We start from the raw sequence: 17,895 nt of genomic DNA, 5'->3' as shown, positions 1-17,895 counted from the left end.
GCTTTAGGAAAGTCTCCCACCACAGGACTCAGTTTGCATTTAATACATGTGAGCTGTAAAGCAGTTGATTAGACCACAGCTGAAGGTCTGTTTAGCTCACTTTTTACAGATTTATTTGGGCTGGGGCTGTCAGGAGGTTTAATGTGTTTTTAGATGTACAAACTGACCTGAATTTATCATTTATTTTTAACACTCTTCGGAAGCTGAACTTGTTTGATGTTGAGTTTGTCCTCAAACAGATTTATCAAAGACTTATATCTTGGATACAGATCACTAAAACTGACTATCCCTTTGAGAAGCAGCAGACTGACTCAACCGTATAATTGACTGGTAAGGGCAGTAGCAGCAGTTTTTCTCAGAAACAAATACCACAGTTGGTTATAGTAAGGGGTTTAACAAAAGTAGTTTGGTAGTGTGAAAGAAATAGTTGGAACACCTCAGTTAATGTAATAGAAAGGCTGCCTGTTTGACATCCTCCATGATCGTCTGTACGTTTCTGTGGCCCGTCAGCACCACCTACAAAGAAGACTACACCACCTGAATTTGCAGGGTCAAGCCACCAACCAGTTATTCACTCATTGTGCATTGTATTGACTGTTCTAACCCAACTCTCTATAACGATTCAAGGGTTGTTTAACTTTGATATTGTTTGTATGTAGGTTTCAAATATGCTGTTGATTTCAAATCACTAACAGAGGTATTTGTTCTGAGTTTGTATTTTATTTATTTGAATATTTTCTGAGACTTTTTGTCAATTAGTAGTTATAATACTAAAATCACATGATCTTGGTGTACAGACAATATAATAGTAACAAATACACTGCACAGCTTAAGGCAAGGAGAGTTTATGTAGTCAACACATTTCAGCAACAAGGAAATTCGAAGTGCTTTACACAAGATATCAACACAAGTAAATAAAATAAAGGTGTGACACTCTTGTCAGAACAAACATTTCACTTATAAGTCAACTGTGTATCTAAATGTATTCTGTCACAAATTATTTCAGTCTTTTTTGTGTTTTTTCTGATGATCTTAATTTTACCAGACTGACAAAGAAATATACTTCTATCAATACAATCAGTGCAGAAGGCATGTTGAAGAAGTGTGCAAGTCCAGCTGGTTTAAACATGAACCTTAGCCAGTGCTGTCATATTCAGGCCAAGAAAGGCAAGTAGCCTTGTGTTTAACTGTCCTACTTCCAGCTTGTTGACACCATCAACGCTCACTGCTAAGAGAAGGTTAGCGTCTCTTTCACAGAAAGATTCTCATTCACTCCTTCAAGCACGATGGACCATAAAACTCTACAAAAACAATCTGTGTTGTAGCAATAACACAGCCTTGACCCTAGATGTAGCTCTGCTGGTATACAACAACAAGTTGGCAGCCAAACAGATGTAAATAAACTGAATCATCAATCTGGCAAAAAGGCAGTAGGCCAGGTATGAGCTGCCCCACAGTACAAATCCAGGTTCAGGTCCAAGGGTTGCATCTGCAAGAATGTGCTGAAATATTTAACTCCAGTTGATACAAAATAGCTCGCAAACTTTTTTGGTGCACTTGGTCATTTAAAAACAGTCAACATAAAGATGTTAGCAGATAGGTCCTGCTCAAGGAAACGCTCCTAGATTGCAACAATGATTTTGCTAATGTGGACAATAGTGATTTAGACATTTGAGCAAAATACATTAGTTTTTACTTTTTTTTCAATGTACCCTATATTGATGTGAAATGTTTATCTCTTTATTTTGAATTTCATTAAGCTCAAATCTTTAGAAGAAATAAGCTCAATTTAAAGTAGTTATAGTCACTAAATTACCATGTAACACTATGGTTTGTGCATTGTTTTGTGGTATGAGCCTTGTAGTATTTTAATCTCTCTCAACCAAAGAAACAAGGTTTGAAATTACAATTTTGAATTATATTTAGAAAGACCAACAGTTAAGTCGATATCTAATTGAATTCCCTGTGTGATTAGATTTATTCATCATGTGGAAGTTTATTGATAACTGGTGTTTCACAGACACAATAGCATGCTTCAGTGATGTGATCATGACATTTAACCTTAGTCAACTGACATGGTGATCATGTGAGAGTCTTTCAAAAGCAGAAGCTTAAGAAAAATACCAACAAAGAGAAACTCCGTTTTACTGGGGTCACTTAGATTAGTCCTCTAAAATGTACTTTCAACAATGGATCCTAATTTTCACCTTAAAGTGTTTTTTCATGACTTAGTGAACCCAGCTCAAGTAGCCTAAGTCAATATGGGCAATCAAACAAGTGTTTTATTCTTAATTCTTTTTTGTAGTAATTTTCCAGGAATATTTTGATAGAAATAAAATAAAGAGCAATGACAGTTCTCGAAGAAGCAATCTTTTCTCCGTTTGTAAATGGCATGCTGCCTTCAAAATAAAAGCCTAACTCAACAACAAATCGAGTCGTCGGTCAAACTGAGGTAATTTACACGTTTTCACGGACACTTCCTGCCCACAGACAGAGCTTCACGTAGACGATAACAAAATCGTTCAGGTAAAACATGATGGGCTACATACACAGTTTAACTGTGTAAGGCAAAGCCGGAAATCTACTTTATTATTTTGAGCTTGACGTCCACGCGCTTCCCCTCGCTCTGTTTTGAGTGGGCGGTCGTGCGTCGTGACTCGCACGTGCGCATTATCATTGGTATAAAGCAGAGCGCTGTTGTGATTCTGGGCGTTGAATCGTCCTGCCACCGTGTAAGAAGGCTGAGCCTGTAGTGTCGGAATAAAACACTGAACCCCCCCCTCCTCAATTGTACATTTCGTCTGTGAAAGGACCGCTACGTTGCTCCAGTCCTGTCGGTGAGTTTGAGTCTTTTAAAAATCTCACCTCAACACGTCCACAGCTGTATATTTAACGCAGTTTCTCAATTCTGATTGGCTCCCGCATTCAAATTCATTTAAAACACATACCGGACGAAAAGAGGTAAATCTCAGTGTCACTTAATAGCCTACTGCTATTTGAACAAGTGACCAAAACAATTACATATTGTTGAAAGTGCAATTTCTGTGTGCATGTATTTAACTGTGTGTATGAATCATATCGTCACCACTACTAACTTTAATTTAAAATCATCAAAAAACTATTATTATTCTTGATGTGCATTTATGAATTCAAGGATTTCATCGACATAAAATAGTCAACGATATTGTGTAAAATTACATATTAAGTAAATTCAGGGTGTCCTGACGAATTGCCTTGATTTGGGATCTCCTGGTTCCCATGAGCACCGATGCTGGAATCATTTATGTCTGGAGCTGGATTGAGTACTTGAAGACAAGTTATACACACACATGTCAAATAACTGTTGTGTACATGAAGTGTATTCATAAGACTAGTGTTTTGTTTTAAAAAAAAAAGTGTTTTTATCTACAGTTTCTCCATCTTCACTCAGGGATGACACTAAGCTCCATAAAGTCTTTCAAACTTGAGCTGGATGGTGCTGCTGATGCAGCATTCACTGGAGGGGAGGTGGTATCTGGCCTGGTTGTCCTAAAGCTCCGGAGGGACACCAGAGTTCACTCCATGAAGGTGCAGGGTAGAGGAGTGGCCACGGCACACTGGCTGGAGAGCCGTGGCATGAACTCTGTCTCTAACGACTACACCTCCAAGGTCACATACTTCAGGAAGAGGCAGCATCTGATCCGAGGTCAGTGTTGAAAAACAAAGGTTGTTTATCCCCATATGTAGTCAGTGTGATTACAGTAATCACCATAAACACACCTCCAGGTGCCTCCAACAAGAACAGACTATTCATCCTATGTTTTTTCTCAATTTTAAATGTACAATTTTATTTATTTTCATGAATTTCTTTAGGGAATTTGCAATGATAAAAGAGTTCAGTTGTTTGACTCAAACCGGTTTGACTGTGGTCTAAAGATAACTAAGAAATTAGGATTTTTACCTGATTCAGAAAAATGCAAAACAGTGTCTCCACTTGTTTAAAAAAGGGGACATAAATATATAATTTGTGCTGATCTTGTTGCAGTTTTTGTATTTTCTTCTCTGTTTTCTGCCCCTGTTGTTATTATCCAGTAAGATACTGTATAATCCATCATCTGTAGCTCTGCTGTGATAAACAGTATTGCAGCTGGTGGATGAAAATTTTCTATTTTGTATAGTGGGGTAGAACTGCTGATTTGATCTGCCATGTGCCAGCCGGTAAGCTTGTAGTCGCTGCAGTTTGCAAACGAAGCCACCTGGGCCAAATGGGTTGCATAGAAACCTTGGGAGAGAAGTTGACTCCAGGTCATCAGATACATATGCCAGACAGAAATCCTAATAGTTAACAAAATAGCTAGTGCAGAGTCCAGGAAGCTTAAAGCCAGAGAAGCAGAGAATATAGGCCATAGTAGCAGAGTAAATGAACTGTAGACAGTAGTTAATGTTTCATTGGATGCTCTGTAAACGGTGGGTTTGATTTGACTCCCTGCTCTGGTCCATCTGCAAAGTCTCAAATAACAGCAGGGTTTGTTGTTGCCTAAGCAGAATACAAACAGCCTAATGATGTGAACAATCATTCATTCGAAAATACTATTAAAGAGGGCAAATGTCCAAATTACTTGTTGATGCAACACCAGAATGACGCTGTTGTTGAAGGGGCTGTATGGAGGTTTGCACTATCAAGCCCCTATTTCAGCCTAATTTATGAACTGAATACAAAATAGTAACACATCCCTTAAGGAAAACTAGAAAGAAAAAATGTCATCTTTGAAAATGTGATGTTTTGTCCTCCCTTAAAGCTTTGTGTGAGGAGTTTATAACTGGTAAAGAAATGAAATGACATTTTTACGGATGCCCTTTACATGACCTAAAAATGCAAAAAAAAAAAGACAATCATGAAGAAATCTGACTATTAGGAAGTTGTTTTATAGTAATAACAGTAGAAATGATGTTGTGTTTGGGTCTGTTCACTTTGATGCAAGAAATGTGGAAGAAGTGAAAGGCAGAGGGGGAAATCCGGGAGTAAGGAAAGAGGAATGGGAGGGGACTGTTTAAAAAAGGCAACCTCTGCTGCCCAGGCAACAGGGAAAACAACACGTGGCTCCCCCAACCCCTCCCCTCCCACCATGCAGCCTGCCACTTGACTCCATTCATTTTGTACATTTAGTCATTTCCAGTGAATTTATGTTTTAGTTTTCCATAAACACGTCTCTTTGTGGCTGATTGTTTTCCTTCTGAAGTAGATATTTATCTGAGGGTCAGTCTGGTTTCAATGGAGAGTTTTTGTTTGTGTTTTAGGTGATTACTTGTTCTGTGTTTCTCTTGCAAACACCACTGAGGACCTGCAATTGCTCAGGCTCCTCTTTTGGCTCTAAAGTATGCAGGGCTTCCATGTTAATATTAGCTTTACCGTGCTTTGCACTCAGCAGCTGTTGGGTAAACAAAGAGAAACTCACTTGGATAAATATGTTTACATTAGTCCCTAGCAGAAATAAGCAGGTTTTCAGCCATGATTAGGCTGATGCTGGGTCATCTGCAGAGCATGGAGCAGTTATCAGGTGCATCAATCTGCAGAGAGCTACTTGGTCCTCTTATCAGAACCAAGCAGGTAACCCTGCAAGAGCCAATCTGTTGCTCCAGCTCACCAGCAGGTGGTGTCCTGGGATTTATTTCACCTCAGAGTAGAGCTTCCGTAATGCACTCCAAGCAAAAACTTGATTGATGCAAAGTGGAAGACTGACCTCCAACCTATATAGAATTAGTTAGGAGTTATGTTGAAAGAAAGTGCAGAGAATCCTCCTTTTTATTTACTATCTTCGTTGTAACCGGAGAGGAGTAAAATAAGAGTCAGAGAATCATCATTTGGAAAGCACCTCTTGAGGTCCAATTGTGTTTTTATTCACAGAGCACCATCTACCTAGAGTCCTGCAGCTTTCTTACCAGATTTACTCACATTTCCAGCCACGCTCAGGCTGTGTGGAGGAAGCATTGTCAGCTGTGCACAATGCCTCCACAATACCAGTGGGTGGCACTGCAGAGCTAACTAGTCAGCTCAGGAAATAAAGGAGTAAACAACTTTGTTTGTCTCTGACCAGACTTGATTTTTTCTTCGTCTGAGGCCTTGGAGATGCAATGAAAAGCACAACTCATATTAGACTTGAATAAGTTTTTGTTTTGTTCAATGACAGCGAATGAGTTTAGGGAAATGAATTCTGTTCTGAAAATACTTAGTCTGCAAAAACTTTAATTGAATCTTACATGTTGAATTAGTGCTTTGATTCGTGCAAGTGATATAATTGATGCACAACTTTTTTTCCTGTGATATCTCTTTGGTAACACTTTAATAATGAATGCAGAACAGTTTTTTTTTTTTTCCATCAGGGGATTCGGTGGCATAAGCTGCATGCTTGGCTGCATAGCTGTGTGTTTTTCATGTGTGCTGCATGCATACTGTGCACAGTAACTGTATGTTCAAAGTGACATGGGAGAAATGGAGTTAACAGCTTTGGTTCAGAGTGAAACTATTTTTCTGAGCTGTGCAGGGCGGATCTCTGATAGAGGGAGGTATGCCCAGTAAGCCTGTTTTCGTCTAAGAACCTGTAACCATCAATCATCACTTGGGCCTGTTTTCCTCACTGCTGCCTCCACACCCAGTCTGCATGTTTGTTATGCTGCCTTCATGGTAAGCCCGGAAATACGAAAACTATTAAAATAATTGAACATGATTCCCTACAAAATTGAAAATAAAGTTGGGAGTTTACACGACACTTGTTTTTAAAGTATGACCCTGCGGCTCGATGGCTGTCATGAAACTTAATGAACACTTTATGTTTGTGTTGTATTGGTAATGCTCCAATCTAGAGGTGGTTTTTGTTGTCAGACTTTGCCCGGACATGTTTTTGTAGCCTGTTTTCTTGGCCTGCACCGAGAAAACAACACATGAATATACAAAATAAGTGACAATTAAGAAAAGATAAGTAAATTAACAAGATTTCCGTAGGTTAATTATACATGAATAATGCTGCATTTGATTTCAAACATCCCACCCACTGTATGAAAGTTAAATTATCATCACAGAGAGGTGCTGCTGGGTTTTATGTAAACTTGAAAACAGTTCACCCTCTGCAACTTCCCTGGGTAGTTTTGACTCATAAAGTTACCAAATGTGGCAAGATGTCTTTTTGACAAATTGGGTGCTGACAAGTCTGTACCATGGAGAAGAACCTGAATGCAGCATCCGCCTTCAACCCTCTCCTGAGCCTTGCATAATAAAATCAAGCCCCGCCCACCTCCACAGACTCCAAATACGGCCGATGTCTGAAGGCGTCCAGCAGTTTGAGCCTGAAACAAGGAACAAAAGACATCTGAAGACGCTCTTTGGTTAACTGAAAGGATTACTGAACCCGAATAAATAACTCGCTAACTCTGAAGAGGACTTTAACATCCTGCAGATATGATTTTCGACAAGTTAAAAAAGTTTGACGTCGTGTTCGACTCTCCGGAGGTGGACAGTCCCCCTGTTTTTAGCAGCGGGGACGTGGTGTCCGGCCGGGTGGTGCTGGACCTGTCCGGGGAGAGTCGGATAGAGTCACTGAAGCTCCACGCCGAAGGGTTCGCTAAAGTACACTGGACCGAGTCCCGGTCCGCAGGCTCCAGTACCGCATACACCCAGAACTACAGCGACGAAGTGGAGTACCTGAACCGAAGAGAAGTGCTGCTGCAGGCAGGTCAGTCAGCTCTGCAGGCTCGGTGATGGGGGAGAGCTGCCTTTCTGAAAACTTCTCAAACTGTCGTGAGCTACTTGTGCATCAAACTAGGCCAAGGGAACGATAGTGAAATGTGTTTATTTGACCAAGAGGGAAATTGACTGAGATGTTAGTCTGCAAACTGGACTCCTCTTGTATAATGCTGGACGGAAATAGAAAATAGCCCTGCTTCTAGTTACTATGAGCGTTTTTGTTGTTGAGACCTTCAGCTCCTACGATTTGAGTTATAAAGTTGTTGTTGATGCAAGAATCAGAAGTAACAGCATTGTAGTTTATGAATGAGACAAAAGTCCAACTTGGTAACCAAGAGATCCCCCCCCATTCATTTGACAAAGGACATCTTTAGGGTGTTATTTTTTTGTCTTTATTATTTATTTTGTTGTTGCTCATAGTTCCTAAGAACGTTTTAAAAGCAAAAAGTGAAGCATGCAGCAACAGCTGACATTGCACTCCCCCCCCCCTCTCATTGTGAAAACATCTGTTGTAAGAAAATAGCTCAGACTACTTTGAGGAGTTGTTTTTCTCCTGAGCGAGGTGGGAGAGCCTCGGGTTTCTGTCTTCATTCATTGGGCACAGAGTTGTTTTGGTTTAAAGAGCAGACAGGAAGTTCACAGCTAGAGCTGCAACAAGTTCATACCTTTTTTTTTTTTCCCCTGGAGTTTTGAGTCTCGCTTGGTTTGGTTAATTCTAGTAGAAACAAGTATTCAAAAATGTCGAATTATATTGTTAAAATGTTCAAGGATTTATGAAGTTTATGAAGACGTGCACAAAAACAGCCTGCAGAAAACTTCTAATAACCCACTTGACCCATTAAGAGGATTTGAAAGTGACAGCATTGTTATTGAAATGAAGTTGGAGGTTCCAGCTAACAAAGGGAACTCAAAACACATTGAATCTGTTAAACACAAACACGTGTTCCTGGACCTGTGCAACAAGAGAGGGAGAGGGGGGTAAAAAACAGAGCAGTCGAGACGTTGTTGAAGAAAACATGTTCTCGTAAGCACAATGGTGCAGGAACCGCCCCTCTGCACAGCAGCCATGTGACTGCACACAGACAGAGAGATTTCAGGGAGAGTCTTGCTTAAAAGATCTGTTCTTACTCTCACTTACATTTTAAAACTTTGTTTTTTAAGGATTTCTAAAGAACACTTCTTTTTGTCTGTTTTTTTTTTTTTGAGTTTGCACAAGTTGAGCGTAGTTTTATTAAGACTCTTTTCCTCCTTCACTAGTTTATCACTTTTATTCTTGTTGTGTATGAATCATCTAAAAAGAGAATCAAGTACTCAGTCACACTAAAAACATTTATTATTTCATTTTGTCTACTGATTGCTTTATATTCAGAGTCATTCTGAAAGTGAAGTTATGTACACTTCCTGTCTTCAACGCCACAACAATGAATCCCCTGAAACTTAAATTAATTTTGCTTTCCTTCTCTTCTCCTCAGATAATGGCGAAATGACTGTCCTTCCTGCCGGCAGACATGAGTATCCGTTTAGCTTCCAGCTCCCTGAGGAGACGCTCGTCACCTCCTTCGAGGGAAAACATGGCAGCATCCGCTACTGGGTCAAAGTGAAGCTGCATAGGCCGTGGGCCACTGTCAAGAAGATCAAGAAGGAGTTTACAGTCATCGAGCCCATTGACATCAACACACCGGCCTTACTGGTGAGCATCTCAACCTTCTCAATTCATAAACTATCTTTATGCCCTGCATTATTTTCTGGGGTGTGATGTTAATTTTGTTTTATCCTTCCAGGCGCCACAGGCTGGAACAAAGGACAAGATGGCACGGGCATGGTACCGAAACTTTGGACAGGTGTCTGTTACTGCAAAGATCGACCGCAAAGGCTACACACCAGGTTAGAGTCAAGCACCATGAACAACTCCTTTAAAAAAAACAAAAAAAACAAAAAAAAAAACAATCAAACAAGGTCTTAAAGGCCTTTTTTTTTTTTTAGAAATGTCTTTCTTTTATAACATGCTGTTTCACTTCACAGGTGAGGTGATTCCTGTCTTTGCCGAGTTTGACAACTCTACCTCCAGATCAGTAGTTCCCAAAGCTTACATCACTCAGACGCAGACCTTCATCGCACGAGGAACCATGAAGCAGAAGCGCTCTGTGGTGGGCACTCTTTCCGGTGATATCGTGGGAGCCAGAAGCAGGGAGACGTGGCATGGTCGCGCCATCAAGATCCCACCGGTGGGTCCCTCCATCCTGCAGTGCCGCATCATCAAAGTGGAGTACATGCTCAAGGTGAGCTCCGTCATGATGTAATCCCCTCTTTTAATGCGAGCTGCTATTTTAAGATGCACTTTGCACGCACAGAAGTATAAATTCTTATTATTTTCCTCCCTCCAGGTTTGTGTTGATGTTCCTGGGACGTCCAAGCTGTGTTTGGAGCTGCCGCTGGTCATCGGCACCATCCCCCTCCACCCGTTTGGCAGCAGGACGTCCAGCGTTAGCAGCCAGTACAGCGTCAACCTCGAGTGGCTCCGCATGGCCATTCCGGAGCAGCCTGAGCGTAAGTGTCATTTAATAGTGTAGAGGCTGACAGAGAGGGACGTGTTGGTCTAGATGTGCTATTATTACAACTAGAACATTTTTAATCTCTCTGACACGAACAAGGCAGGAAAAACAAAATTGTTGATGGGTTTTTCCCCTGCTCACTTCTTTAGTTGTTGTTTTTTTTTAACTTTAAGTGCCCAAACTGTGCAGATGAAAACACATGACACGCTGTGTGCAGAGCAGCACAGACTCATTATTGTTTGGATTATTTTATTAAACCATAGCCAGTGTTCAGGGATGTTTGCTATCATGAACTAAATCATGTTGTGAACTTGTTGAGAAGCAGCACATGAATCAAATCCAAGGCTTTACATTACTCAACATAGTCTTCTATCTAAAGACAGTCATACTGTTTGCCTTTTGAGGGGTCTTTTTTTCCTCTTTTAATTGTTCACAGTTTCATTTTTTATGATTTCTATCTGCCAATCACACAATATCTGAAGCCAACATGTAAAAAAAATGAAACAAAGGATTCAATTCAGTAGAGATTCATGTTGGATCAAATCAGTGTTTGTTAGTGCAAAAGGCAGTAAATGTTACATGTGGGTTTTTAAGAGTTTAAACTGATGACTCAGCTGCTCAGTGTTTGGACCTGTTCTGTTGAGTCAGACCAGTGGACTAATCCTGCCTGTTTCCCCTCAGCTCCTCCAGATTACAGCTCCGTGGTGACGGAGGAGGAGGCCGAGCAGCGAAACAACACGGTGGTCCTGCCACCCGCCGAAGACCTGAGCGGGATCCTGGAGCGCCCCCTCATGGCTTTTGTCCAAGAATTTCGTTTTAGACCTCCGCCGGTGTACTGCGAGGTGAGTCTGCCAGTACTACCAGTAGTACCTGTTTATTTAGTCTGATTGGCATTTAAAGGCTTTGAAAGTATTTATCGTTATGTAAATACATTTTAAAAAATCATCCCAAGTGACAGTGGGAGTAGTTTGAAATATCATAGCTCTTAATGAAGACTAAAAGGATTTTTTTTGTCCACCAGTACTTCATCTAATATGTCTTCATTTCTGTCTTCTGCTTACAGATTGACCCAAACCCTCAGCCCTTAAACATGAGACCCCGCTGCATGACGTGTTGAACCCTGAGCCCTGTCTGAGCGTCAAGCGACATGAATTTACAAAACCGAATCAAGAGATTTGTCGTCTCCTGGATCACTTCTCTCTGATAAATGGCACCTGGTCCCACCGAGTGTCGTGGAGAGGGACCAGAGCGCCGTGGAGAGGTCAGGAGATGGAACTCACAGGAACTGGACTGTCAGTGGAGGTGCAGCCACTTTGCTGTGTGGACACTTTCCTGCTCTGCTGTGAGAAAAGTATCTCCTCCACATCAGTTCCTGTCCTCCCCTGAGTGATCCTTGGCTCGTGGTGAAGCGAGCTGCGAATACCTCCCAATCAACGATTTCCCTCATCTGAAGCTAAAGCGAATTTATGATTTTGGGACCTATCGAAAGGGGGGGGGGGGGGTCACTTAATATTTGTCAGGTAGAGAGTTGGAAATGCACCTGGTGTTCAAAGTTTGTAATAAGCGCTCTTGATTAGGTGACATGTTAGGAAGCACATTGTCATCTTTGAGTGGCGTTTAAAGACAAAAGTGCAATTATTATCTTCAGTTTCCAACTCTGCTCATCCTGGCAGCACAGTGTGACTCAGCCGCAGTGTGCCTCTGTTACTTTCTACTGTTACTGAAGCATTGACTATCTGAATGTGGACAAGTGAAGTAAGCAGGTGAAGAATATGCAGGTCAGAATATTTTTAAAGGGAAAAATATGTATGCCTTAATTATCTGCCGATGAAGATTGCATGAGAGTTTCAGGAAGTAGTTCTCTCAGATGAACAAAAAAACCGATTCAACTGTATGTGGATGAATACCTAGAGGAGCGTTGTGTTAATGGAAAGCTTAACACTCAAATGTCACATAGTTGTGGTTGTTGACTTTAGCACGATGATTAAATAGGATGAGCAATTTGTGTATAGAGCTGCACGAGGCTCATAGATTAGCTTTCCCAGCTGCTAAACAAAAGGAGGAGGAGGAGGAGGTATCTGAGCTTTTGATGGGAGCCAGATGCCTCGGTGCTGTGGCGTTCAAGTTGAGCCTCAAGCTGGAGATGCCACTGAAATGGTGTGTGTGTGAGAGGAACATTCCAAAAAGTGACTCGAGGATGATGTTTTACTCCTCAACTTCCAAAAAGACAAACTGTTAGGAGCATGAAAGATGTCTTCAGGGTCAGCTGTGCGACTTTGGTGTCGCGCACTGAAATAAACGAATGTATTTTTATACGAATGCAGTTGTTGATTCACAATTTTACCAAAGTTTTGTAATTGATTTTTCTAATAAAATAAAATAAAAAAAGCTCAAAATGATGTCTGTCTTTAGAGTTTTATTGGAACCTTAGCTGGTGTTTAGGCTGCACTCTTTGTTAGGAAAATGATAGAGGAGCTGTGTTTAGCATGTTGCGTGCCAGTGGGAGGGTACATCATGTTTAATAGCGTGAGTCAAAACTATTCATGCCAAAATCATGCTGCAGGAACAAGCAACAGTCAGTAGTTCAAAACAGTAATTAGTTTAGCCTGTGACTGCTTCAATATCGAGCACTTGCGCAATCCAGATATTTTAGGTGGTTTTTATTTCTTCAGAACCAAACCAAAACCAAATATACTCGATTTGCTTTGCCCGTATACACAAAAATACATGATTAATTCATTTTTTATATTCTCTTTATTCTGTCCAGTACAATGAAGAGAATCTGAATACGACTAGAAAATAAGAGAGTAGACCTTTTAACTAAAAACAAGTGTGTAACATGCGGCATGTTTAAGAGACATGGCAGGTTTACTTTTCATTTTGTACTTTTTGTACATTTTGCACTAAAACAATTGCAGTATATATATATATATATATATATATGGTAACTATAATATAAATCAAACTTCCTTCTAGCTTCATGATCAGTCTTACTCGTGGCTAATTCAGTCAATTTAAGTCGATGTAAATACTGTGATTGTCTGACAGACATCCATTCTAATGTTTTTTATGAAGGTGGAGACAGATGTTGGGAATGCCTCCTGTAAAATGTGGTTAAAATGTGTGAAAAGCAACAGCAGACAAAAGCTATTATTTCTTCTAACACAAAATAATCAGTCAATGATATCTCAGGTCCCCACACTGTCTTCATTGTACAGTTTGTTCTTTGTTTACATGAATATACAGCATGGAGCCAAGCTTTTTTTTGTGTGTGTGCCACATTTTAACAGGCGTAACACAGGAACACACAGGGGCTCAGTATATTATACACAGTGTTAATAGTGTGTACTTTGCTATAAACAATGCTGAAGGCCAATATGTTCACTGAGGAGTCTTAAGTAGGACAGAGAGGATTCAGTGCTGTGTGAGGAGAGACAACAGCTTCAGTGAGAGGCTTTTTCCCCCTCTACTTACAAGTTGACCACCAACTATTTTCATTCAAGTAATGAATCAAAGCTAAATACCTGACACTGTCTGCTTCCACTGTCTTCGACTCATTTATTGTTTATCTGTTTTATAAATAAACCGGAAATAGAAAGAAAAACATTAAGTGTCTTTTAAATTACGGGAATAAAAAGCCCAACAATAACAATTATTATTTACAAATGAAAATGTTTTGTTTCAAATGAGATGAAATTAAATCATCCATCAACTAGAGTGAAGCTATTTAGATCAGCCGATCAGACAAACAAGACACTCAATAATGAAATGGTGTTCGTCTTTATCAAAAACATTGTAGAATCATAAATATGTAATTAATTGCTGATTTTCCCATACAAGATTAAGATTTATTTAAGATTAAGATTAGGATTTAATAATCTTAATCTTAATCTTGTTTAATAACATCATTTGGTTCTCATGTTATCTGCTTGATATTTTGATAAGCTCAAACAAGATGGGTCATTTATTTTCAAACCTTTAGCACTATCAACCATTTGTACCAACGTATCGTTGCTTATTTAGCAGAAATACATTCATTTATAAAACAAACATAACAAAGCAAAAACAAGGTTGACCTTGTGCAGAAAAAAAATATAGGCTAGGTTAAAATGGTGGTAAACAACACAGCAGAAAAACATCTCAAAACACACAATGCTGAACATGGTGTACCTTTATTCTCAGAATTTTACCTTAACTTTACCTTTTTACATTAAGCTATTTAAACAAACCCTCAAGGAACGGCTGATGTCAGAAACGACTGCTGGGTGTCAGCCCTGTAAACATGATTGTAAACACAGACAGAGGATCATGGGAAATGTTTTTTAAGGATTCATTTCAGGTGTTTTAACCTTAATTTTCAGAGACTGTGAGAGGCTTCTACATAAACTGAAAGGGAAAGAAAGTTGTGTATATATCCTCAGACTAAAAAGGGTCAAACTTCAGATCAATCATTTGCCAACAAATATCATTTTGTATCTATGTGACTGGAGAGAAGGAGTGTGACACCCTGGGGTCTTTCTTTCTGATGTTTACCACAGTGACCTCATAGTGACAATGTGTTTTTGTACAGTAAGTTTCATAAACTTGACATCCCGCAACATCCAGCAAATACCTGTAACCCTTGTTGATTCTTTAGTTGATGTTCAGACTTAAGCAGAATGACTCATTTAACCTTTTCATGTTTTGCAACTTCACACTCAGCTGTTGTGAAACCTGCTCGCCTGCTTAGGGTGTGAAATTAAAGCTCAGATATTGTGTGGTGTGTTTTTGTATGCTTTATCGTCTTTTTAAATGTTCTTTTAATCCATTGTTTTCCTATGTTTGTTTTGATTGTTTTTACTCACAGTGCCTTGCCTGTTTGCTTTTTGTTTGGCCTGTGAACTGTGTAAAGCACTGTGGGTTCTATTAACTATGAACAGTACTTCATAAAAACATTGTTCTTGCATTGGACTTCCATAGCTGTGTATCTACAGTTCATTATGAATTCAGATTTGACACCAATTATAAGAAGATTTGTTTAGAACCATTACCAGTTCAAATCAATTAGAGCTGTACTAATAAGATAATTGAATGATTAGACTATGACAATAATTTGATTTGAATTACAGTTATATATATGTATATATATATATTTTTTTTTTTTCACAGCCTAAATAAGGTGAGATTAAAATGTGCTTAGTGTAGGGGGAGAACTAAATAAAGTTAAATATGACACAAAATACAGCAACCAGTCAAATAATCAATCTTTATGCAAGTTGTTTGATTTTGTAGACGACATTGAGGCATCAGTTTAATTTCAGCTTGTCAATGAGATCCACCAGTAAAGTACGTTTCTATGATTACTCTGACAAACGTTTACTTCAGTGACATTATGAATGCAGGACTTTTCTTTGCAATGCCATATCTTTACAGTGTAGTATAAACTAACTCAATACTAAGTAAAGGATCTGAAGGTTTCTTTGCTCCTGCTTGTCATGCTTTTAGAGAGACTGAAGTCTTATTTTGGAAGGACACTCCTGCCTGTATATTCACACACTGTAACCTACATACCTTTGCTTTCCTCTGCTTGTTTTCCCGACCCAGATTCAAAGTGGATATGCCCAACAGGTCTTTAAGCACATCTGTTTTTTTGACCTGATTTACCAAAATATACAATTTACAAGTGCAACTAAATAAAATAACAGATTGAGAATTTTCCCTTTTAAATAAAAAATATAGGAGCCCAACAATAACGAAAGGCCCACAGTCAAGAATGAACATTAGAAATCCCATTTAGGCTTTAAAAACACAACAAAATAAAATAAAATAACCCTCTGGGTTAAACTTATGACCTCTTTAACTATGTGACTTCAACAATAGCAAAACCTGGAAACTATTGGGGAATAATTTGGTCTCCATTTTGTTTCAAGAAAAAGTTATACAACCTGTCTCTCTATCTTCACCAGTACATAGACAAACCTGTCTTTGACCACCAGCGATCATTTCCTCTGACGTGAAAAGTTAGAACTATAGAGCAGTTATTATGTTGGTTATAAAGGGTCAAGCACAAGACATTCAAAGGTTGTCAAGTAACTCCCACTTGAAGAAGCAGAGTGGGATTTTCAGGTGCATGAAGAGTGAAAGGCTAGAAGAGGTCAAAATGCTCCAGCAACACTCGTAGTATGAAGATCAACTTTATTAACAACTTAGACCGATGCGTTTCGGCTCATGGCCTTCAGCAGAGTTGACCCTGATGAAAGTTGATCTTTATTCTACAAGTGTTGCTGGTGCATTTTGACATCTTCAAGTAACTCCCACCAAGCAGATCATTCACGCTCACATTCTGCACTCTGATCTACGCATATAATCCTGTTTATTTATGCCTCCAGTCTTTGGTACATTCTTGTAGGGGTTTAGCACTGCGCTCCCTGGAAATATGTGATATGATGCTAAGCTAAGAGCTAAGCCAGGTAGCATCCTTCAAGCAGAGCCTTCAACGCCAAGAAAAACTGTCTATCCATTTTTGCAATGAAATGGTTAAATTTGTGTCGAGTGTTCCTGGCTGAAAAGAAATCAACTTCAAAAATTGGGATAACTCGGAACCAAACTCAACTTTTATAAAGAGCTGGTCTCATGACAGTTGGAGGGTTGCTGGTTTTGTAAAATATGTTAGAACGTTTGTGGACTCGCTCTTATGAGAAACTTTGCTGCAAAGATGTTTTTTTAATGGAGAATTAAAAAAAAAAGAAAAAGTGCATAATTCCCTCAGTTTGGCCGAACATCAGCAAAGTTTGCGATGTGCAGTCCAGTTCAGTTTTTCCACTCCAGACTTGTGTATATCAGAGTATTAGCATTTAGAAAAAGGACCAACCTACCCAAGACTTCTGCCACAAAGCTTTTATCATGTACTGTATTGTGTTCTGAAATTTCATATATTCCATTTTCACATCTAGAACTGGACAGCCCCAACCATGAAAAGCACCCTTCTTTACCAACAGCATAAAAAAGCATTAAGAGAGAGAGTTATTCTAAGTTTGAAATTCTAAAAATTTTTGTAGTGTTCATTTTGAAGTACTTAAGCAGAGAAGAAAGTTAGTTCAGGCTTAAAAAAAACTTAACTTGTAACATGTCAGTGTTCTGATATTTTACACCAGTGCAGAGGAATTCTTCGTTTGTTTGTTTGAGTTACAATGGGCAGCCAGAGTGATTGCTCTGACGTTGTTGACTGACATAGTTGATCATATCACCAGACGAACTCAAACTCTTTGAGACATAAACAACAACACTCCGAGCCTTGTGGGTGGAAATCAACACAAGTCTCGGCATGTCAACCCTCACCCAAAGAAACCAATCTGTTTTTAAACCTTGCTGTTAATCACCTCCTCTGACACTTACCCTGCATCAGCCATTTAATACATGATATTAGGCATTCAAATTAACTTTATCCAGATAGCCAATCTTGTTGATAACTCATATTAAAGTGTCAAAATGACTTGTTGGAGTCCTTGATTAGACCAAATCAATAATTAAAGTATTAAACTATTACACTTAATAATTGTATTTGTCATTCACTACACTGATGTAATAAGGATATGGAAGGTGACTCATCTTTCACGTGAATTAAGACGTTTCTGAGAACTACATGAC

The 17,895-nt window shown here is 39.3% G+C and overlaps 1 protein-coding gene across 2 annotated transcripts; it reads left to right on the top strand.

Moving 5' to 3' along the window:
- The first annotated feature begins 2,699 nt into the window (after window positions 1–2,699).
- arrdc2 (arrestin domain containing 2) lies at window positions 2,700–12,668 on the top strand. Of its 2 annotated transcripts, XM_020656775.3 has the most exons (8): window positions 2,700–2,837; window positions 3,431–3,685; window positions 9,190–9,407; window positions 9,499–9,601; window positions 9,740–9,996; window positions 10,102–10,264; window positions 10,951–11,111; window positions 11,333–12,668. In XM_020656775.3, the coding sequence occupies exons 2-8, from the start codon at window positions 3,433–3,435 to the stop codon at window positions 11,384–11,386; spliced, it is 1,209 nt and encodes a 402-aa protein (XP_020512431.1). In that variant the 5' UTR covers window positions 2,700–2,837; window positions 3,431–3,432; the 3' UTR covers window positions 11,387–12,668. The 2 variants fall into 2 exon arrangements, with proteins under 2 accessions (XP_020512431.1, XP_020512424.1); XM_020656768.3 differs by lacking the exons at window positions 2,700–2,837; window positions 3,431–3,685 and adding an exon at window positions 7,290–7,706.
- Window positions 12,669–17,895: the final 5,227 nt, after the last annotated feature.

Source organism: Labrus bergylta, chromosome 6 (assembly GCF_963930695.1).
Source record: "Labrus bergylta chromosome 6, fLabBer1.1, whole genome shotgun sequence".
In the NCBI taxonomy this organism is placed as follows: Eukaryota; Metazoa; Chordata; class Actinopteri; order Labriformes; family Labridae; genus Labrus; species Labrus bergylta.
The sequence above is the reverse complement of the archived record's forward strand: the minus strand, read 5'-3'. Positions and strand labels throughout refer to the sequence as shown.

Excerpts from the sequence above, each read along its gene's own strand:
- arrdc2 (XM_020656768.3), top strand. The coding sequence starts at position 7,433 with ATGATTTTCGACAAGTTAAAAAAGTTTGACGTCGTGTTCGACTCTCCG. Across the intron at positions 9,408-9,498 it reads TCAACACACCGGCCTTACTG|GCGCCACAGGCTGGAACAAA; the intron begins GTGAGCATCTCA and ends TTATCCTTCCAG. Across the intron at positions 10,265-10,950 it reads CATTCCGGAGCAGCCTGAGC|CTCCTCCAGATTACAGCTCC; the intron begins GTAAGTGTCATT and ends GTTTCCCCTCAG.